General features: G+C 38.6%; 1 protein-coding gene across 1 annotated transcript in view; it reads left to right on the forward strand.

Moving 5' to 3' along the window:
• The window catches only part of REPS2 (RALBP1 associated Eps domain containing 2), a 216897-nt gene that overhangs the window by 138711 nt on the left and 55583 nt on the right, over positions 1-22603 (forward strand). The window contains exon 14 of the mRNA XM_035000243.1: positions 21104-21165. Within this exon, the coding sequence (XP_034856134.1) occupies positions 21104-21165 (62 nt within the window). The remainder of the gene's footprint in view (positions 1-21103; positions 21166-22603) is intronic.

A 22603-nucleotide genomic window follows, 5' to 3' on the forward strand; every position in this document is an offset into this window, starting at 1 on the left:
CTCTTACTGTAAAAGAGGAGAGTGAATGTTGGTGGGGAGCTCTTTCTACCACATCGCATGTGGCCAAATACATTCAGATCCACATGTTAAAACCATTGTGATGGCTGAACAAAACACATCCATGGGTAGCATCTACCCATGGATAGCTAATGTTTTATTTCTGCTTTAGACATACTGATAATAATTCATTCCAGGGTTAAGAAATTATGGTACATCCATATTATGGAAACTTAAGAAGCAGTTAAAAAGAATAAGGTATGTGTACTAAGTGGAAAGCCATCTGACATAAATTAAATGAAAGAGGCATGGTGCAGAATATGCGTGTTCTTAAATGTATAGGCAGATTTTGGAAGGATACTTAGGAAAGTGGTAATAGTGGTTGCCTCTGGGGAAGAGAATAGGATGACTGGGGACAGGAGTGAGAGAGAAACTTACTTCTTATTGAATATCCACTTGTATCTTTTTAATTTTGCCTCAAGTACAGATATTATAAAAATTTTGCTTTTCACTCTATAGCCACAGTGACCAGATAGTACCTGAGAGTACCAGAAATGTCCTTCCCTGGCCCAGTTTACCTGTCTCAGATTTACCTACCATACTATGTCCAGGGTATTTTTATGACCAGTCTGCTGCCACTTTGTAGAATGCAGCTAAAATGACAGAAGCATTTTAGAACATTTTTTAAGACTCTGATATGTCCTTCAGATTCCTCTTCAGTGCCCTTCCAATATTGAGGAATAGTTAAGAGGACTTCCCGTAGTCTCCATTGTGAGATGTACAGATGGGCAAAGTGTGATAAGGGCTCTGTCTTAATTTGGAAGGGGGTTGTATTTTTTAGTTGGCCAGCTGAGAAGAGTCTGTCTGGGTTTTTCTACAAATTGATATTTCTGCAACTTGAGAAATACGTAAACCCTTTGGGAATAAGAGATACAACATCTCTTACCAAATTTAACCTTTCAAGTTCTCTAAAGGATGAATTTGCTCACACAAACGGCTTCGACCTTATAGATTTCCTTATTGTATCATTCCTGTGAGTGCTACTTGTTCCCTTTTAAAATCCAGTAGGATTATGGGATTCCTGCTCCACCCCCAAACTTTTGGGTCCACAGTACACAGCCAGCTAAGGGTTCAGTTTAGCAGTCTGGACAGTTTTTTTTTTTTTTTTAAGATTTTATTTATTTATCAGAGAGAGAGACAGAGGCAGGCAGAGGGAGAAGCAGGCTCCTTGCTGAGCAAGGAGCCCGATGTGGGACTCGATCCCAGGACCCTGGGATCATGACCTGAGCCGAAGGCAGACGCTTAACCGACTGAGCCACTTAGGCGTCCCAATTTTTTTTTTTTTTTAAATGAAAGCTTTATTGAGGTAAAATCCACACACTATAAAATTTGCCCTTTTAAAGTATATAGTTCAGTGGCTTGTAGTATATTCATACTGTTGTGCAACCACTAGCATTATCCAATTTTAGGACATTTTCCTCACCCCAAAAAGAAGCCCCATACTCATTAGAAGTCCTTCTTCATTCCCCTGTCCTCTCCCACCAGCTGTTGGCAACCTCTAGCCTCCTTTCAGTTTCCGTGAATTTGCCTGTTCTGGACATTCCATATTAATGGCATCCCACAATATATGGTCTTTTGTAACTGGCTTCTTTCACTTAGTATAATGTTTGCAAGGTGTATCCATGTTGTAGCATGTAGGAGTACTTCATTCCTTTTATGGACGAATAATATTACATTGTAGGAATATGACACATTTTATTTATCCATTTATCACTTCATGGATATACATGGGAGTGGAAGTTCCGGGTTGTATGGTAACTCTAAGTTGGACATCTTGAGGAACTACCAAAGTGGCTGTACCAGTTTACCATCCAGTGTGTGAGGACTGCAGTTTCTCACTCTTGAAGCACTTGTTATTGTCCATCCTTTTTATTTTAGTCATCCTAGTAGGTATGAAATGGTATCTTATCATGGTTTTGATTTGCATTTTCTTTTTTTAAAGTATTTTAAAGTAATCTCTGTACCCAGTGTGGGGCTCAAACCCACGACCCTGAGATCAAGAGTCAGATGGTCTTCCAACTGAGCTAGCCAGACGCCCCTTGATTTGCATTTTCTAGTGACTAATGATGTTGAACATCTTTTCATGTGCCTATTGGCCATATTTATGTCATTTTTGGAGAAATGTCTGTTCAAAATCTTTGCCCAGTTTAAAATTGGGCTATTTGTCTCTTATTGTTGTAAGGGTTATTTATATATTCTGGATACAAGTCCCTTTTCACATACATGATTTAAAAATATTTTCTCTCATTTTGTGGGTTGTCCTTTCAACATTTTTAATGGTATCCTTTGAAGTGCAGAAGCTTTTAATTTTGTCCTTTTGGTGTCATATCTAAGAAATCATTGCCTAACTCAAGGCCACAAACACATACTCCTCTTTTCTTCTAAGATATTTATATTTTTAGCTCTTACATTTAGGTCTGTGATCCATTTTGAGTTGATTTTTTTGTATGTGGTGTGAGGTAGGGGTTCAATTTTTTTTTTTTTTGCGTGTGGCTATCCAGTTGTCCCAGTACCATTTGTTGAGAAAATATTATTCCCTGTTTAATTTTCCTGGCACCCTTATTAAAAATCAAGTGACCAAAAACATACAGGCTTATTTCTGGTTCTCAATTCTATTCCATTGATATTAATGTATCTATCCTTGTGCTAGCACCATACTGTTGTGATTGTTGGAGAATTGTAATACATTTTGCATTTGGGAGGTGTGAGTCTGCTCACTTTCTTCTTTTCTTTACTTTTTTTTTTTTAAAGATTTATTTATTTGAGAGAGAGAGAGGGCGTGAGCAAGCGCACAGGATGGGGAGGGGCAGAGGGAGAGGGACAGAGAGAATCTCAAGCAGACTCCCCAGTGAGCATGGAGCCTGACGTGGGGCTTGATCTCAAGACCCTGAGATCATGAGCTGAAATCAAGGGTCAGATACATAACTGACTGAGCCACCCAGGTGCCTCTCTTCTTTTTCAAGATTGTTTTGGTTATTCTGGGTCCCTCGCATTTCCATATGAAATTTAGGATCAGGTTGTCAATTTCTGTTTTTTAAAAAAAAGGCAACTGGGAGTTTGGTAGGGATTGCGTTGACTCTGTAAATCAGTTTGGTTAGTATTGCCATCTCAACAGTCTTTTTTCCCAAACTTTATAATGATGCTAATGGACAAATAAAAATTGTACATATTGTGTAAAACGGTGATGTTTTCCATCTTAACAATATTAAATCTTCCAATCCATGAACACAGGATGTATTTCTGTTTATTTAAGTCTTTAATTTCTTTCAACAATATTTTGTAGTTTTCACAAAAAGGTTTTACACTTGTAAAAATTTATTCTTAAGTGTTTTATTTTGATGTTAGCCTAAAGGGAATTGTTTTCTTAATTTCATTTTTGCAGTCTTCATTGCTGGTGTATAGAAGTATAATTGGTTTTTATGTATTGATCTATCTTGTAACCTTGTTGAACTTGTCTGTTAGTTGTCTGGACACATCTTATCCTTAACTTAGATAATGAGTTTGGAAGCATTCTCATTATTGGACTTCTAACTGCTTAACTAATCATGCAGCTACCACAAATCATGGAGGGAATCCCTTTTAGCGTTTGGAGGACATTTAAAGAATCATTACTGACTGCTAGCATCCAGCTGTACTTTTTCTCTCATATGTGAAACCAGTTGATCTAGTTCCTTTATAAGTAGTATATTTTTTTAAAAAAGATTTTATTTATTTATGTGAAAGAAAGTGAGAGAGAATGCGTGATGGGGAGGGGGAAAGAGAGTGAGAAGCAGACTCCCTGCTGAGCAGGGAGCCCGATGAAGGTCTCGATCCCAGGACCTGGAGATCATGACCTGAGCTGAAGGCAGACGCTTAACCGACTGAGCCACCCAGGTCACCTGAGTAGTATATTCTTTACCTGTAAGTATGCAGTGGCTACTCTGTCCCAAGCCAAGTTTCCCTATTTGTTAGAGTTGTTTTTAGGCTCTTTATTAACGCCTAGCACTAGATACATAGTGATGATGGCTGATTTGAATTTGAGGCTTACTTTGTACAGAGGACACATTTAAAGCAGTTTCCATGCATTAGCTCTTATCCTTAACAATAACCCTAATGAGGTAGGTGCTGTTGTATCCCCACTTTAGAAATACAGAAATTGAGGTGCAGAAGTTAATTTGCTTAAGGTCGTAGAGCTAGTAGATGGTGGTCCTGGGCTTGCCTACACTCCACTGCCTTAAGAAGGGGCAAGTATTTCTCTTCTCTTGACCCCCACTTGAGTCTCCCAACTTGTCCATTTTGCCAGATATTTGGTAGTCTTGTCTCTGTTCAGCTGCCTATGCTGGACGCTGAATTTTTTTTTTTTCTTAATTAAGTAGGCTCCACACCTAGCATGGAGCCCAATGTATGGCTTGAACTCACAACCCTGAGATCAAGACCTGAGTTTGAGATAAAGAGTCAGACGCTTAACCGACTGAGAGACCCAGGGGCCCCTGGATGTTGAATTCTTAAGAAGTGCACAGTGCTGTTATTTCTGTTGGTTGCAGCCCTTACCCTCCTTCACTAGCCAGCTGAGGACTGAGATTCATCTCCACACCTGGGCAGTTGGCTGTCACGACAGTCATTTGTCTTTAAAGGGCCAAGGAATTCTTTCTAGCTTTCTACATCTGAATCCTTGCTTTCAGGCCTGATCTTATTTGTGGTAGGGGTCTATAGTTAGAAGTAACACATTCAGAATTTGTAGTGACAGAGCATTGAGGTTTCCTTCTGAGCTTCTCAGTAGTTGAAGGATAAAAGGTGTTGTCTGCAGTATAGTGTCACTCGGTCATGAGATTTGAAATCTAGAAGTTCATTTAAACCTGGAGAAGTATATTTGAGCTGTTGGGCTAGATGAACATTTTCAGAGGTGAAAATACAGTGCTGGTATTTCCAAGCTTGTCTGTGCCAGTACTCAGTGTGTTCATCTAGATATGTGCCAGTCTCCATCTTTGGGAGGTATGCTTACAGTGTGCTGTCTGTCCTTGGCTTCTTTTTGCTGTTTCCTGTTCCTTTCTCTATTTATAGGGTTTTTTTCTTTTCTAATAGTTACGTGAAAGTTTCTATACTAGCATAGTGCTATGATTTGTGCCAAGAAGGTTTACAAAGGCTTGCCAAGGTGAGGGTACAGCTAGTCCTGCTATTAGACAGGGTGTATTCTCTTTTCTATCCACTCTCTGGCTTTATAGCTTTCCCTGGCTGGCTGAGTGCTTGAACAAGGGACTGTGGGAAAGAATAGGACTAGAATCTCAGGAGGATGCAGTAGGAAATGTTGGTATAATCTTTATTTTTTATTTTTTTAAAGATTTTATTTATTTATTTGACAGAGAGAGAGAGACAGCTAGAGAGGGAACACAAGCAGGGGGAGTGGGAGAGGGAGAAGCAGGCTCCCCACTGAGCAGGGAGCCCGATGCGGGGCTCGATCCCAGGACCCTAGGATCATGACCTAAGCCGAAGGCAGACGCTTAACGACTGAGCCACCCAGGTGCCCCGGTATAATCTTTATTTTTAAAATGCTTATAAAACTCATTTGAGTAGGGGCGCCTGGGTAGCGCAGTTGGTTAAGCGTCTGACTCTTGGTTTTGGTTCAGGTCATGATCTCAGGGTCATGAGACTGAGCCCTGCATTGGGCTCCATGCTCAGCATGGAGTCTGAGTTTCTCTCTCCTCCTGCCCCTCTACCTGCCGCCCCCCCACTCTCTCTTTGCTCTCTCTCTAAAATAACAAAAACTCATTTGAGTAATAGACAAATACATTCTTCTGTGTAAAATTCAAACATTACAAATCTGTTCCTTAACCTCATTTCCACCAAGTCCAGTATCCTCCCCAGGGAAGGTATCCTGACATTTTCTAGTCCATTTATAACATCAATTCCATGTTTTTTGTCTTTAAAATAATTGGCATCACATTGTACATGTTTCCCCTGTGCTTTTTCACAATTTGTTATTTCTTAGAGATCTATCCATGTCAGTACGGGTAATTTTGTCATTCTTTTATATACATTCTATATACTGGCTACTTTGTTAAAAACTGTATTATGGAAAACTTCAAATTTATGTAAAAGTAGAAAATCTCCATCCCCAGATCAAATGCCAGATATTATGTAATTTCATACATACTTTATATGTATCTCTAATAGGTAAGGCCTTATTATTTATTTATTTTTTTTAAAGATTTTATTTATTTATTTGAGAGAGAGAGAATGAGAGAGAGCACATGAGAGGGGGGAGGGTCAGAGGGAGAAGCAGACTCCCTGCCGAGCAGGGAGCCCGATGTGGGACTCGATCCAGGGACTCCAGGATCATGACCTGAGCCGAAGGCAGTCGCTTAACCAACTGAGCTACCCAGGCGCCCAGGTAAGGCCTTTTTAAAATAACTTAATCACTAAACCTTTTCTTTTGTATTTCTTACAAACTGGTAGGTGGATCTAGGTTTGATTAGATTCACATTCTATTTTTTTTTAATACTTTATTAACAGAGAGAGAGATAGCGAGAGCAGGGACACAAGCAGGGGGAGTGGGAGAGGGAGAAGCAGGCTTCCCGCCGAGCAGGGAGCCCGACGCAGGGCTCGATCCCAGGACCCTGGGATCATGACCTGAGCCGAAGGCAGCCGCTTAACCGACTGAGCCACCCAGGCGCCCCGAATCACATTCTATTTTTTTAAAAAAGATTTTATTTATTTATTTGACAGAGAGAGAGAGTGCACAAGTAGGCAGAGAGGCAGGCAGAGGGAGAGGGAGAGGGAGAAACAGACTCTCCACTGAGCAGGGAGCCCGACGTGGGGCTCGATCCCAGGACCCTGGGATCATGACCTGAGCCGAAGGCAGCTGCTTGACCGACTGAGCCACCCAGGCGCCCCATCACATTCTATTTTTAACAAGAGTAGTTCCTAGTGATGCTGTGTATTTTCTACTGCATCACATTAGGAGGTCTCTGATGTCTAATGACTCCATTTTTGTGATGTTTGATTTATCGATGGGTTCATGAAGTATTAGCTTGATTCATCCGTTATTATAGAGATCCCCAACAGCCTTTCAGATAATCATTTTATCAGGTATTGATCCTCATTGCCTACATCCGGTGGTGTGTTGATAAATGTTTAACTGGCTATTTACCAATTTTTATGGTATAAACATTCCTGCCACAACCAATTTTATTCTTACTGATGTCTTACGACATGTGAGGTTGGAACTTATGTATACGGTTGGCTCTCATAAGCTGGTATGAGCTGTTCTCAGCAAACTACTGCTTAGATCCATTGTTTCATTGGTAGTTGCAAAATGGTGATACTCTCATTTCTTTTACCTTTATTAATTTGGGTCTTAGTTTATTTAACCATTTATCTATTGTTAGACATTTTGCTTATGACTGTTACAAAACTTGTGAGCTGAAGAATAGCATAAAACACTACAATTCTTGGGGTGCCTGGGTGACTCGGTTAAACATCTGATTCTTTTTTTTTTTATGTTATGTTAATCACCATACATTACATCATTAGTTTTTGATGTAATGTATGGTTGATGTTCCATGATTCATGATTTCGGCTCAGGTCATGATCTCAGGGTCGTGAGATCAAGCCTCGTGTTGGGCTCCACGCCCAGCTTAAGATTCTGTCTCTCCTTCTTCTTCTGCCCCCCCCCCGCCCACTTGCATATGCTCTCTCTCTCTCTCTAAAAAAAACAAAAAAAGCAATACAATTCTCAGTGTATGCATTTGAGCTTAGAGAGTTACATGAAAACTGAAATAGACTTCAATAATGGTGACCAGCAAAAGTGTCTTATCATTTAACCAATATTTATTGAACACTTACTGTGTACTATATGTACTGTGGAGAATTGTAAGAGGAATATGGATATGGCCCCACATTCTGCCAGTCAGTATTATAGTTACATGTGAGAAGGATGCTGAGTCTGGGTGGTTTCTAACTAGGATGATCTGTAGATATGTTGGAGTGGTTGTACAGGCTGTTGAGCTAGCCTTTGAAGGATGGATATAACTTTTGCAGCCAAATTCTGCTGATTTTTCTTTGATATCTGCCTTGGTTCACTTCTTATTACCAGTTGCCTTGGAGACTACTATATAATCTCCAGTCTGGTTTGCTTGCTTTGTTCTTTCCTTCATAGTGCAACAGGATTAATTGTCTTAAGTTCAGCCATGATGTCACTTCCTTATTTAAAACTTCTCAGGTCTTTCTATGTAAACACCAAATTGCCATAACAGCTAGACCTAAAGCCATGAGAACACATGAATTCAGTAAGGGACAAGCACCATGGCCTGGAATGCTCAGGGAGGAGTATATTTCAGGAAGTAGAGACCAGAAGTCTTAAGGTTTGCTACTGATCAATAAGAATGGGGACTCGGGGAGAAGGAGTTTGCAAACTATGTTCCTAGGAAGTCTTAGAACAGTTCATTGGAGTGGTAGGGTTAATCCAGATTGCAAAAGGTGGGGTGATTGAGAAACTTTGATGTGGAGTAGTTGTCATCACAAACTCGTTTTGACGTGTTTCAGACTTAGATGTTGGTTTGACTATATGTCATGGTGGAAAAGAGACCCTACCAAGATAATAGAATCTTTTTCCAAGTTGCCTGCCTGCCTTCCGTCCAAGACACACACACACACATACACGTTTTTAACCACCCTAAGGAGTTTCATAGTAAAATGATTAGGAGAAATGCATTCATATAAAAGTAATATGAGAAATGAAACTTGACCTTTACCAAGGTTAATTCTCATGTGTTTTTGTTGCTTAACTCTGCCCGTATCTCTGTCTGGGACCTTGTTAACCTGTGGTACAAGAAGAAGGAGTTATTGGAAAAAACTGGCAAATAAATTCTAGAATCATAGAGTGTCAGTGTAAAAGACAACTTACATGTCATCTTGGCCACCTCTCACATATTACAGGTGATGAGGCTGAGATCTAGAAAATGTAATTGCTTTGTTCTCCATGAGAATCCTCTTTGTTCAGGTTTTTTTTTTTTTTTTTTTTAACGATTTTATTTATTTATTTGACAGAGAGAGAGAGAGTACAAGCAGGTGGAATAGCAGGCAGAGGGAGAGGGAGAAGCAGGCTCCCTGCAGAGCAAAGAGCCTGACGCGGGACTCGATCCTAGGACCCTGGGATCATGACCTGAGCCGAAGGCAGTCGCTCAACCAACTGAGCCACCCAGGCGCCCTTTTTGTTCAAGTTTTTGTTGCAACAGATTTGGTGTTGGAGAAGGCAATCTATATTAATTTAATTTTGGGGGGGCACACCTTACTATTTTTCTATAGGTAATAATTCATCTAAAGTTGAAAGATATATTAAAGAATAGATATGGTGCCCAATATGCAAGAAAGTAATATTGTTTTCCTTTTTCTTTTTTTTTTTTTTTTTAAAGATTTTATTTATTTATTTGACAGAGAGAGACACAGTGAGAGAGGGAGCACAAGCAGGGGGACTGGGAGAGGGAGAAGCAGGCCTCCTGCCGAGCAGGGAGCCCGATGCGGGGCTTGATCCCAGGACCCTGGGATCATGACCCGAGCCGAAGGCAGACGCTCAACAACTGAGCCACCCAGGTGCCCCTCCTGTGTTTTCTTTTATGTGATTTACAGTGTTGAGCCAATTTCCCCAAGGTTCTTTAGGGAGACAGGAAAGAAAGTTTTGCCTTCATAAATAGTTGGAGATCTTAGGAATTTCTTTTTTTGATGATCAAAAATTGTTATTAATATAAATTGTTATTATCAGATTGTTATGTTAAGTATGTATAAAAAAAGGAAAGGAACAGTATACTGAATCCCTGGCCTCAACTATGATCAACTATGGCCCATTTTGTTTTATCTGTGTTCCCTCTCCCATATGACTAATTACACTTTTATCCCCAACCTTAGCTTGAAAAAAAAACTATTGAGGTATAATTTTCAGACCATAAAGTTCATCCATTTTAAGTGTACAACTCAGTGATTTCCAGTAAATTTATCAAATTGTGCTGTTACCATAATCCAGTTTCAGAACCTTTTCAGCACCCCAATAATATGCCTCATGCCTGTTTACAGTCAATCCCCACGCCCAGCCCCAGACAACCAGTAATCTACCTCCTTCCTGTTTCTATAGATTTGCCTTTTCTGGACATTTCATATAAATGAAATCATACAAAATATGGGTCTTTTGTGTCTGGTTTTCTATACTTTGATGTTTTCGAGGTTCATCTAAATTGTAGCATGTATCAGTATTTCATTTTTTTTATTGTGGAGTAGTGTTCCATTGTATGGATGTACCACATTTTGTCTCTCCATTCTTCAGTTTCATGGACATCTGAGTTTTTTATACTTTTTGCCTGTTAGGAATAATGCTACCATGAACACTTGCATACAAGTCTTTGTGGGACATATGTTTTCATTTCTCTTGGCACAGGACCTACGAGTGGAATTACAGGGTGTATGGTAATTTAAAAAGCTGCCAAACTGTTTTCTAAAGTGTCCATACTATCTCACATTTCCAGCAGCAATGTGCAAGGGTTACTGTTTCTTCCCATTTTTACCAATGCTTACTTTTTTTTTTTTTTTAATTACAGCTGTCCTGCTGGGTGTGATGTGGTATTTAGTTGTGGTTTTGATTTGTTTCCCTGATGACTAATGATACTGAACATCTTTTCATGTGCTTATTAATGATTCCTATGTCTTCTTTGGTGAAATGTCTACTGAAATCATTTGCCCATATTTAAATTGGGTGTTTGTCTTTTTATTGTTGAGTTATATATTCTGGAGTTCTTTGTATATTCTGGATATAAGGCCTTTATCACATGTGTAATTTGCAAATATTTCCTTGCCATTCTGTGACTTGTCTTTCCATTTTCTTAATGGAGTATTTTGAAGCAAAAAAGTTTTGCATTTTGATGAAGTACAGTTTATAAATTCTTTCCTGTTTAGATTGTGCTTTTGGTGTCATATCTAAGGAATCTTTGCCTAACCTAATGTCTTGGAGTTTTTCTATTATTTATTTCTAAAAATACTACAATATGCTTATATTCATATCTCTAATCCATTTTGATTTAATTTTCGTTTGTAGTGTGAGCTAAGGGTCTAAATTCATTTTTTTGTATGTGGATATCCAGTTGTTTCAGCAGTACTTGTTGAAAAATACTCTCTTTTCCCTATTGAGTTGCCATGGCACCTTTGTTGAAAATCACTTGACTGTAAATATAAGGGTTTATTTCCGGACTCTCTGTTCTGTTTGTTGATCTATATGTCCTTATGGCAGTACTACACTGAATATATTTTTTAAAGATTTTATTTATTTATTTGAGAGAGAGAATGAGAGAGAGAGAGCATGAGATGGGGGAGGATCAGAGGGAGAAGCAGGCTCCCCACTGAGCAGGGAGCCCGATGCGGGACTCGATCCTGGGACTCCAGGATCATGACCTGAGCTGAAGGCAGTTGCTTAACCAACTGAGCCACCCAGGCGCCCCTACACTGAATATTTTTTAAAGCCAGGGAGTCATGTGTAGTCTTGTGAAAAGGTAATCACATGACTTAGAAGGCTAAATATTTACTACAGTGGCACATTTTAAGATAGTGTCTAGCATCTTATTTATTTGAGTATGTGGCATGTAGCATATTCAGAAGCATCATTTTAGTTCCTTGAAGTTGCATAGTTTACTTTCAACCTTCTGACATGCTTATTCCTGGATATACAATAACACCTGTCCAGCTGTTTATCCCATATCTCAGTGCCCTTTTCCATTACCTGTCCTGTAGGTTCAAAATGTGATACTGATTGCTGCCTCATAGTAGCTTTGGTGATGTCATTTTACTTCTCCAGGCCTTAATTTTCTCATCTGCGAAGTGGAAGAATTGAATTTGATCTCATTACTTTTCCAAACTCAGTCATTAATATTTTCCCTGGTGAACAATTCCAAGTCATGTGTAAGTTCCTATCTTTTAACTGGTGAAAAGTAATTGTTGTGTTTAACAGAGAATTTAATGAGCTTGTGTGTTTGGGGGGAAGTGGGCCGTTATCAGGGGATCAAAGCAGCTCTTGTTGGAAAAGTACTCCTGGCAAACATTTTGTCATATTCGTAGGTGTATATGACATATGAACCCATCACTGTGTGTAACTGGGTGATTAGGAGATAGGCATAGGCTCACACATGCTTTTGTGATTAGTAAGGAAAGAAAGTACATTTTCTATTACAAAGAAATAGCCATTTTAATGAACTTGCCAAGAAGAAGAATGGTCCTCACTGATGAAATCCTTGAAGCTTTGCATATGGCTAACTCTCTGCTTGATTGATGCTTAAAAGTGCAGGTCCCACTGGCAGGCTCCTTTCAACATTTTCCATCCTTTAAGTGTTTTTTTTTTTCCTTTGGCATTTGAATGGTTTTATTTTCTTCATAAAATATTCCTAGTTTGGGGGGGATGGGAGACCTTTTCACAGCTGAAGTTACTCCACGTGTCTCTCCCCCGAAGAATTGGCTTTCTGTTCCTTGCAACTTTCAATTGCCACATTTGCTGCTTTATTTCTACTTAGTAATTTGGAACATGTTTTCATTAAATCATTGATTTGGGGCTTTGTAAAAATCTGAGGGAAATTAGTAAATAGTAACATATATGGGTAATATTTTGTCTGGAAATTTCTAAGCATAATAAAATAAAAGGATAAAAAAATTTAGAGGTTAAAGTTTTGGATGAAGATACCAGGAACCTGAGATTCAGTAGATCAGTGCTAGAAAATGCACATCTTTCAACAAATTTAATAAACATTAGTAATTATTACTATGTTTTCTGAGTTTAGGATTAAATGGCAGCTTCTTTCATGAACTTTTAAATCTGGTTTTCAGGATTTGGGTATCTATTATTTTTTCCCTGGTTACACTTACAGAATTTTCTGATTTGACAAAACCTTGCTGGTATCTGGTATTCTACCTTATTAACTGTGAGACTTCAGGAATAAACCTACAGTAGCTTCACATGTATGGTATACCTTTTAATATATGCATCAAAAGTGTTCTCCTCCCCTCTTCTTTCCTTCTCTTCCCTTCTGGGAAAGCAGGTGTTACTATTAACAGGTATGTTGTCATCTTTTGCATGTGTATGCTAGATTACTCAGCTAAAGTATTTTTTCAGTTTCACTTTGCATGAAGGTATACTTTTTCTCTCTTTTTAATTTTTTTTTATAGATTTTATTTATTTCTTTGACAGAGTAAGTACAAGCAGGAGGAGCGACAGGGAGAGGGAGAAGCAGACTCCCCACTGAGCAGGGAGCCCAATGTGGGGCTCAATCCCAAGACCCTGAGATCATGACCTGAGCCAAAGGGCAGACGCTTCATTGACTGAGCCACCCAGGCGCCCCTTTCTCTTTTTTAAATTGATAAGAGCATGCCAGATAAAATATTTGAATCCAATTTAAGATCATGAATGGACTGAAACTATTATAAGAGGAGATATTTTACTAAATTCAGTTCCAGTTATTCATCCACCATGTGAATACTTAATACACACAAGGCAGTGTGTTTAGGTGCTCTGGGAGATAAAAAGGTGAATCAGACATAAACTTGGTAGAATGAATGTAGATTAGTATCACCTACTGTTAAAGGAAATGAATGTGGGGTCATGAACATATAGAAGAGATTTTTCAGCAGGAACCAAATAAGGAAAGATGTATGAGCTAATGCCCTTTTTTTTTTTTTTTGAGAGAGAGAGTAGCAGCTAAGGGAAAACCCGAGGCTTGACTCTGCCTGCCTCCTTCTAGAAGCCATGTGTGTGAGTAGGTTTCTTACTGAAACTCCAAATCTGGAGTGAAGTGAAGTGAGTGGGTACTCTTAGTTTTACCTTCTCTTGACTGAGGGTCAGTGGACATGACTTCTGGAAAGAGAGGGAAAAAGCTGGAAAAGTGAATCATCACAGCTGATGCCCTGATACGGTGGAGGGGAAGGGCCAGGGCTCCATGCTGAATTGAGGGAATAAACTGAAGTTTGGGAAGTACCTCCAAGACCATTGATATACCTCAAGACTTGAGAGAATACACTCTGCTACAAAATTGTTTATATCCTTTTGGTATTCACATTTCAAAATAACGTATTTGTATGTGGGGCACCTGGGTGGCTCAGTCGTTAAGCATCTGCCTTCAGCTCAGGTCATGATCCCAGGGTCCTGGGATTGAGCCCCGCATTGGGCTCCCTGCTCCATGGGAAGCCTGCTTCTCTCTCTCCCACTCCCACTCCCCCTGCTTGTGTTCCCTCTTTCACTGTTTTTCTCTCTGTCAAATAAATAAAATCTTTAAACAAAACAAAACAAAATAATGTATTTGTATAACCTCTTGTTGACTTTTCAGTTTTAGTCATCATCTGCTGCCTTCCCCTATCTAGCAACTTTTCTCCTCTTTCACCCTCTCAGTACAGTTAGAGTAGAATTTTGGTTAGATCAGTATTTAGTGTTTATATTATTCTTATGGTTATGTAAGCCATATAGTAAATTATTTACTTGTGCAGATTTTTGTTGGCCTTGGAGTGCATAATCAAGCTTATTTCTTTTCAATGTACTTGCCCCTGAAGCAACTGTAGACTCCCTCAATTTTCTAAAGTTCCTCTTATGAAATTTGGACACACGTATTAGTTTCATCTGTTTGAAGAAATGTAGAGTGATTGTCTTCTATGCCTGCTACATAATTTTCATCATGGCATCTCCCTTCTCTGTCATCCAACGATTCTCTTCTTCTTCCATGTTGGAACTCCTTTATCCTATGCCTTGCTCTTTCTTGGTTTAATCTCTTGCTTTGGTAGAACACATCCTTGAGTAGCTTTTTTGGAAAGGTACATAGAGCTCAATACAAGCCCCTGAATGTCTAAAAATACCTTTAATTGAGCCATCGTGCAGGCTGCTCATTTGTATATTAAACCATCGGTTGGAAGTCAGTTTTCTTCAGAATTTTCATGACATTGCTCCAATGAATTCTAGCTTTCAGTGGTATATTAAAAATCTAAAACTGTTTGGACTCTTGATCCTTTGGATGTGGCCTGCCATCCTCTTCCACCCCCTGCTGGAAACTTGTAGAATCTTCAAACTCCAGTATTTTGAAATTTCGTATTGATGTGCCTTGCCATGGGTCTGTTTTTTTCCATTGTTCTGGGTACTCAGTGGGCTCTTTTAATTTAGAAAGTCCTGTTCTTCATTTCTGGGTAGTTTTTTTGGACTATGTGATTTTTTTTCCCTGCTATTTTCTCTCTTTTTGTGGAACTTTTATTTGGATATTATCCTACTTTTTTAAAGATCTCCTTAGATTGGGGTGCCTGGGTGGCACAGTCAGTTAAGTGTCCCACTCTTGGTCTCAGCTCAGGTCGTGATCTCAGGGTTGTGGGATTGAGCCCCACGTTGGGCTCTGTGCTCAGCGTGGAGTCTGCTTGGGACTCTCTCTCCTTTTCCCTCTGCCTCTCCCCTCTGCAGTCACGTGTGTGTGCTCTCTCTCTCACTCTCAGATAAATAAATCCTTAAAAAAAGATCTCCTTAGATTATCTTTCTATTAAGCTTTCCTTTCCTGCTATCATGTTTTTAATTTCCAGGTGCTCTTTTTAATTATTCGACTGTTCTTTTTTTCAGTAGCATCTTGAGTATTTCATCTTTGCAAATAACATCTCTTATTTCTTACTGATGATTTCCCTGATAACTTTGAGAAATTTCACTCCTTACTCCCACCCCATTCACTGTCTTCTCAGTAAAATAAAGCTTCATGAGGGTAGAGCTTTTTTCCCTGTTGTTTTTTTTCCATTGGTATTTTCTCAGCACCTCAAACAATGCCTGATACATAGTAAATGTTTAAGTAATTCTGGAATAAACTGAATGATCATTATGGTGATACTAATATACATTAAATTATTCTCCCATTATAGATCTAATCTGTATCTTTGAGATTAACCTTTTTTATTTATATTGCTCTGTCTTAGAAATTTTTATGCAGATATCTGATAATACTTCATCTGTTTCTGTTTAAGAAAGGGAGTAAAAAGCTGATTGGAATATATGGATAAATGGATAAGACTTGCTGTCTTGTGGGTTTCATGGTGGAATGATATGATTTGGTCATCTTGTTGGAGATCTCTTGATGTTGGTATCTAAATCTTACTTCTTGGCTGGTCCAGTTCACTGGAGCACTTCTTTTAACCTCTGGATACAAAAGTCTGAGACCAGAGAGGAAGAGGGTTGGCAGTCTCAGCATCCAGAATGTATACATTTACTAGATCCCCCTGTTTTCAGTATGGCCCCATGCCTTTATCTGGGCCTGATGACCTCCCTGGAGAAGAAAGATACTTCTAGCCTTTTGCTGGAGTGGGAAACATGATGAAAATATGCAGAATGTGGGAGAAAAATCTCAGGATCTAACTCCTCCTAAAGGGCTTCAATTAGTCTTTTTTTTTTTTTTTTTAATGTGGGGATGGATCATGGTCCTGTAGTTCTTATGTTAGTTCAAACAAATATTTGTTGGACACTTACTATATCCTGAATTATCCAGGTGGAGTAGGGGTAGGGCATGGACTCTACAGGCAGAGGGGACCACAGAAGCAGGGATCCTGAAGCCAAAACCTGCATGAGGTGTAGCTGGAACCCAGTCTTCAAGGGTATTGTCAAGGTATGCCCTTCTAAAGGGTAGGAAATAAGATTCACTATTAGTTAATTTTCTTTACTTTTTATTGCTTTCTTAATTTTACCCCTACTTCCAGAGGAGTTTGATGTCATCAGTTCTTGAGAACTGGAGGGCTTCTGTGGTACACCTTGATTATTGTCTGCTTTCTCTGCTGCTCATTTAGCTATCAGCCACTCATCTATTTTCCCAGTTCCAAATTTAAACAAGAAAATTTAAACAGTTTCTTTTCACTATTATGTTAATGAGGTAAGACTGAGATTAGTTGCAGATATTCAAGCTACTATCTAGACTCAGAAGTCTTACTATAGGACATTTAATAAAATTCAGGACAGCAGGAACTAGGAATCCTATACAGTATCAAGCCAAGCTTTTAGTTTCAAGTGATCCCAGGTTGATAAGCACCTCCGGGTTTCTGGCAGACACAGTAGAGGAGGAACCCACTTTCCACACAGGGCCCAATTCCTGCAGGTAAAGTTCCAAGGGATATGCATTCAGAGTCAGAGGTTGCCAAGCACTCTAGGAAATGGAACACAGAGAGAGCTAGTAGGAGCAGCAAAAGGGTAGTAAATACAAAGCCTGCAGACTGTGGGATTATCAGACACAGACTGTTACATAAATATGTTTAATAAGTTGAAAGAAAAGGAGATGGAGAAAATGAGCACATAGCCAAGAAATTATAAAAACGAAAAAACCATTTTGAAAACAGATCAAATAGAACCAGAAATGAAACAGTCATTGAAATAAACTTTTAAAGATTGGATTAACAGGACATTAAGCACAGTTGGAAAGGGAATTAGTTAATGGAACAGTAGATCTTAGAAAATTATCCAGAACACAGCACAGTTGAGACAAAGAACTCCAAAAGGAGAGGTAAGAGAAAATGGCAGAAAGAATATTTGGAGAATCACTCAGAATTTCCCAGAGTGAACAGGATGCCACATGGTTCAGAAATTCTAGTGAAGATCAGTAGGTTATGAAAGAAAAAGAGGATGAAGAAATAGGCAGACTCAGTGTCAAGTTCAGTACTGCAGAGCACCTCAAAGAGATTTAGAAATCAACCAGAAAAAAGACAGACTACTTACCAAAAAAACAATGATTCTATAGACACCTGACTTCTTGACAGCAACAGTGTAAGCCAGGAGACAGCAAAATGTTATTTTTAATGTGCTGTGCAAAAATAGCTGTCCATCAAGAATCTATACCCAGTGAAATAATCTTTGAAGAATGAAGGTAAAATAAAGACTTTTCAGTCACACAAACTGACTAAGCTTGCTACAACAGACTATCCATGAAGGAAATTCTAAAGACTTCAGAAAAAGGTAAGATCATAAAAGAGGTTGTAATGGAAACTAGGAAAACTTTAATACTGAATGAGAACATATCAAAACCTGTGACACTTGGAAGAACATTTGTAACACTGAATGCTTACGTTAGAAAAGAAGAAACACAATCAGTTAAGCAAATAATTTAAACTAGAAAAAGAACAATAGGATAAGCCCAAAGAAAGAAAATGCAAGGAAGTGAACAGACATTAATGAAGCAGAAAGCAAGCAGACAATACAGAGTTGCAGGCAAGTTGGTTTTTGAAAAGAGTAATAAAATGGACAAATGTCAGGTGAGCTCAATGAAGGGAAACTAGAGTGATGATACAAACAGTATTAGTAGAAAAAAAAAGTTATGTGCACAGAGATTAAGATGAGTAGAGGAGGGCATGGGAACGTCTTTATGGCAATAAATATGGACATTTAGACAATAAATATCTAGAAAAATATCATTTATCAAAACTGACTTAAGAATTAGAAAGTCTAAATAATCCTGTAACAGTTAAAGCAGTGAAGTCATTAAAAATCTTGTTTCAAACAAAACTCCAGGCCCAGATGCTTCTGCTGTCAAGTTTTACCTGCCATTCAACAACAGCAGCCTATTCCAGAGTAGAGATGGGGAACACTCTCCAGCCGAATGAAGCCTAACAGATAACCATATGAGAAAGGAAACTCACTTATCAGTCTCACTTATGAATATAGTTGGCAAAAATCCTAAACAGGATATTAGCCAGCTAAATCTAGCAGATATAAAAACCTGACCAAGTTGGGATTATCCTAGGTTGGCATATTTAAAATTTTATAATGTAACATCGTATTAACTACTTAAAAGGGGAAAAATCATACTATCATCTCAGTGGGTGGACATGCAATTTTGGTTAAAATGCATCAACAGATTATCACAAAAGTCTCAAAATAATAGGTGGAAATTTTCATAATCTATTAAAGGGTTTCTACACAAACCTACAGCAAATACCATACCTAATGTTGAAAGAGTGAAAGCCTTCCCTTTGAGATCAAGAGAAGATAAGAATGCCCATATGATTATTATAAGATAACTTTATAGTAGATGTTCTAGCCAGGTAAGATAAAAAAAAAATAGATAAAGAAATAGATAAAGGTACTTAAAAGAAGAAACCAAATTGCTGTTAATATTCATAGGTGATAGGATTTTATCCAAAAGTATATTCAGAAACACCCTCATATCATCTTTTACAAAAATAAGGCATTTTTTAAATTAAAAAATGGTAAAAATGAAATGAATCAGACATGCATCTGGATGTAGGTCCTATATCTGAGTATACTAAGCAGGGACAGTGAGTCCTACAACTCAGCTGGTTGGTTTCCTGTCTCTCAGGGATCACTGTCTTTTGTTACAGGATTTCCTAGTGTCTTGAAAACTGTTGTTTTATACATTTTCCTCTCATGCCTTAAAACTTATTTCATATAAAAAACATATGTTTGTTTTGGGCTGTTTCAAATGGGAGGGTGAATCTGGTCTTTGTTATTCCCTCTTGCTGGAAGCGGAAGTTTATTTAATGGCTTGTCAATCTTAGTCCTCTTTGATAATGGCTTATCAATTCTTAGTCCTCTTTTGTTAATAAAGGGTTATTTTAACATACACTTTGTTCCGGTGCAAGGCCTTTCCTTTAAAAGCATGTGTAGATTTTTAAAATTTTGTTTTTAAAGAAGATGGTAATTTAAAGGCCCGATCCTGAGGACCTTTAGAGTAGGGAGTGGCCCTGAGATGGATAATTCCTGAGGCTTTTGTTTTTCTGCTGCCTACATGCTTTGTTATCCAAGGCTGTTCAAGGTCTCACCACCTCTGGAGTTTTGACCCACTGATGTGTTTCATAAATTTTAATGAAAGGCAGATTGAGAGAAATCATTGATGGGCCCACATGGTTGTACCAGATCCGTGCACTGGTTCAGAATGCAAATGTCTATGAAATTACTCTTAAGTTACCTTTCTGGAAAGCCCCAGACTCCCAACTTCGGGCTCATCTGATCTAGCTAGGTCAGATCAAAAGTGATTTTCAAAAACCCTCATGTTCTTGGCACATTGCTATGATTTATTTTTAAGTCACAGAAAATTGTCCAAATATTAGCACACATACTATAGAATTGCCAATAAACTAGGTATGGTTATATAGAGCACGGTATGCTTTTTAAAGGAGTTTGTAAAGAATATGGTTTAACTTGCCAGTGTGTGACAATAAATTTATTTCTTATGCGTGATTATGAGCTTTATTTATAATTCACTAGCAGATGTTTATTTGATTTAGGTACAACTCAGACATTCTTAGCTTAACTCAAATTTTTTCTATATTTCACAAAATTAAAAAAAATTAGACTGAGACTTTTGTTCAAAACATCCTTTAAATGGAGCCAGATTATGATAGAAACAGATTTTATTATTTCTGCTAATAAGGATCAGGGAGAGAAAAGGAAATTGAGATCTTTGAAGGGTCCCTCAACATCATTTAGTCCCATCTCTTTCAGCCTCCCTGCTGTTGTCAGACCCACTAGCTTACAGGGCAGGAGAGCTGCCCATGGGGACTCTGGCTCCCTTCGTTTCTGTAGCCCACTTGCTGAGCTAATGAGTAGTGTAATGGCCAAGAGAGAGAGAGAAATATTAGAGAAACCAAAGGGCCTAGATTATTTGAAACTAAATAAGTAACATCAGAATAATGAGGGATTGACTGCCTTTCCCTTGCTGGGTTCCAGTCCTTTGATCAAAGGATGTCTTTTCCTTACTGTTTTATACTGTCTTAATCAAAACAGCCTATATAAATAATTGGATTTGGGGTAGATAGGATGAAAATGAAAAAGGGATTAGAAATAGCATGTACTCCTTTTTTTTAAATTAAGCCTTCAGATGGATTTTAATAACTTAAACATGTTAACTGCAATTGGTATTCCTAGTTAAAAAGTGGAAAGGGTATTTTGTTTTTGGTAATTCTTTTTTTTAAATATTTATTTATTTTGGGGGGGAGGGGCACAGGGAGAGGGGGAGGACTACCTCAAGCAGACCCCACCCTGAATGCAGCACCTGATGTGTTTTTGGTAATTCTTAACAGCGTATGTTTTTCTTTTCAGCTACTAAGTCAGGATTGTTACCTCCACCACCTGCGCTCCCTCCAAGACCTTGTCCATCACAGGTAGGAAACAGAAGTTGATTTCTGTGAACTGTTGGGTATAGTGAAATTGTCCTGCCACTGTGCTTCCTTTGCAAGGGTTGACTGCCACAGAACTGGCTGGTCACATTCCCAAGATGGCATCTGGACAAAGAGAGCAGAAAGTGGTTGCATTTCCTCTTATCCAGCCAGTCCCCCAGCCTCATGTAGAAAAGGGAAAGTTTCCTCAATAAGCAACCAAACAAATGCATACTGGTTTACCTTTGGCCATAGAAGGTTGCATGTCATTTTCAGATAGAGAAAGGCGTAGAAGAATGGGTATCTCTCCAATTGGGGGGTTGGGGACATGGTTTTTCTGTATAGTATGTACAGTCTGGGTGTGTATATTTTCATCAGTATTTTAGGAGCTGTGTTAATTCTCCATAATTAATGGTCATCACCATGGTGTTAGTGCTGTGGTTTGGACCTACAGTGCTTTCTTTATCGTTAGGATGGTATTTTCCTTTGGAACAATAAGCTGAAACAGCAGGACTTGGGAGAGTGTGTCACAAAAATCTGTTTCATTTGTGAATTAATTCTGCCTCATTTATATGTGCTACTATGGCCTTATTCATCAACACTCCTTGTAGAGTTGGAAATGAGAAGCAAGCAGCAAATCTGCAGAGTGTGGTAAAAGGCACTACAGATACTTCTTTTCAGTAATTGCTGCTGAAGAGACTTCCTGTCTTTAAAGGCCCTCTAACTTTCAGCAGAAAATGTTGGGAAATTTCTGTATTAACAGTCCTAGTTTTTGCCTTATTGCTCTAGATGTTTCAGAACATACCTTTCCACATGGCACATCTTAGGACTTACTGAGTCACTGAAACCACTTTGAACATTTGCTTGTCCTTCTTTTAGAGAATTAGATCATCTTTAGCATCTGCTCAACCTTGAGGTGCAAATACAATGAGTACTGCTTTCCTTCCTCAGTTTGAAGAGTAATTAAAAGCCCTGTTCTTCCTGACTCACATATAAACGAGTGAGAACCCCCTTTCTAATACTCCAGGATTGGCTTTAAAAGTTGTTGATTAATCAGTCAACAAGTATTTATTAAGTCCCTGCTGTATATCTAATGGCAAGCTTTAGTTCCATCCTAAGCTTTTCCCTGATTATAATTTCTACTCATTTAAATGAATAGCTCTGTTTATTGAGAATCTGCAGTAGACCAGGTATTGTGCTAAGTGCTTTCAATGCATTATTTAATCTTCACAAAAATCCTTTGAAGTAGGTGTTAATAGCTTTTATTTTTTTACAGATGAGGAAATTGAAGCATACAGGGTTAAGCAAGTCAGCCAAGGTAACATAGCTAGTAAATAGGTAGAGCCAGCTCCCAAACTGAGGTCTGTCTCCTAAAGGTCCCTGCCCTCCCCATCATTGGAGCTGAAGCATCTATGTATACAGTAAGACAGTGATCTGTTGCTCT

The sequence above is a fragment of the Mirounga leonina genome, unplaced genomic scaffold (genome assembly GCF_011800145.1).
Source record: "Mirounga leonina isolate KUSES-001 unplaced genomic scaffold, KU_Mleo_1.0 Mir_101595, whole genome shotgun sequence".
Taxonomy (NCBI): Eukaryota; Metazoa; Chordata; class Mammalia; order Carnivora; family Phocidae; genus Mirounga; species Mirounga leonina.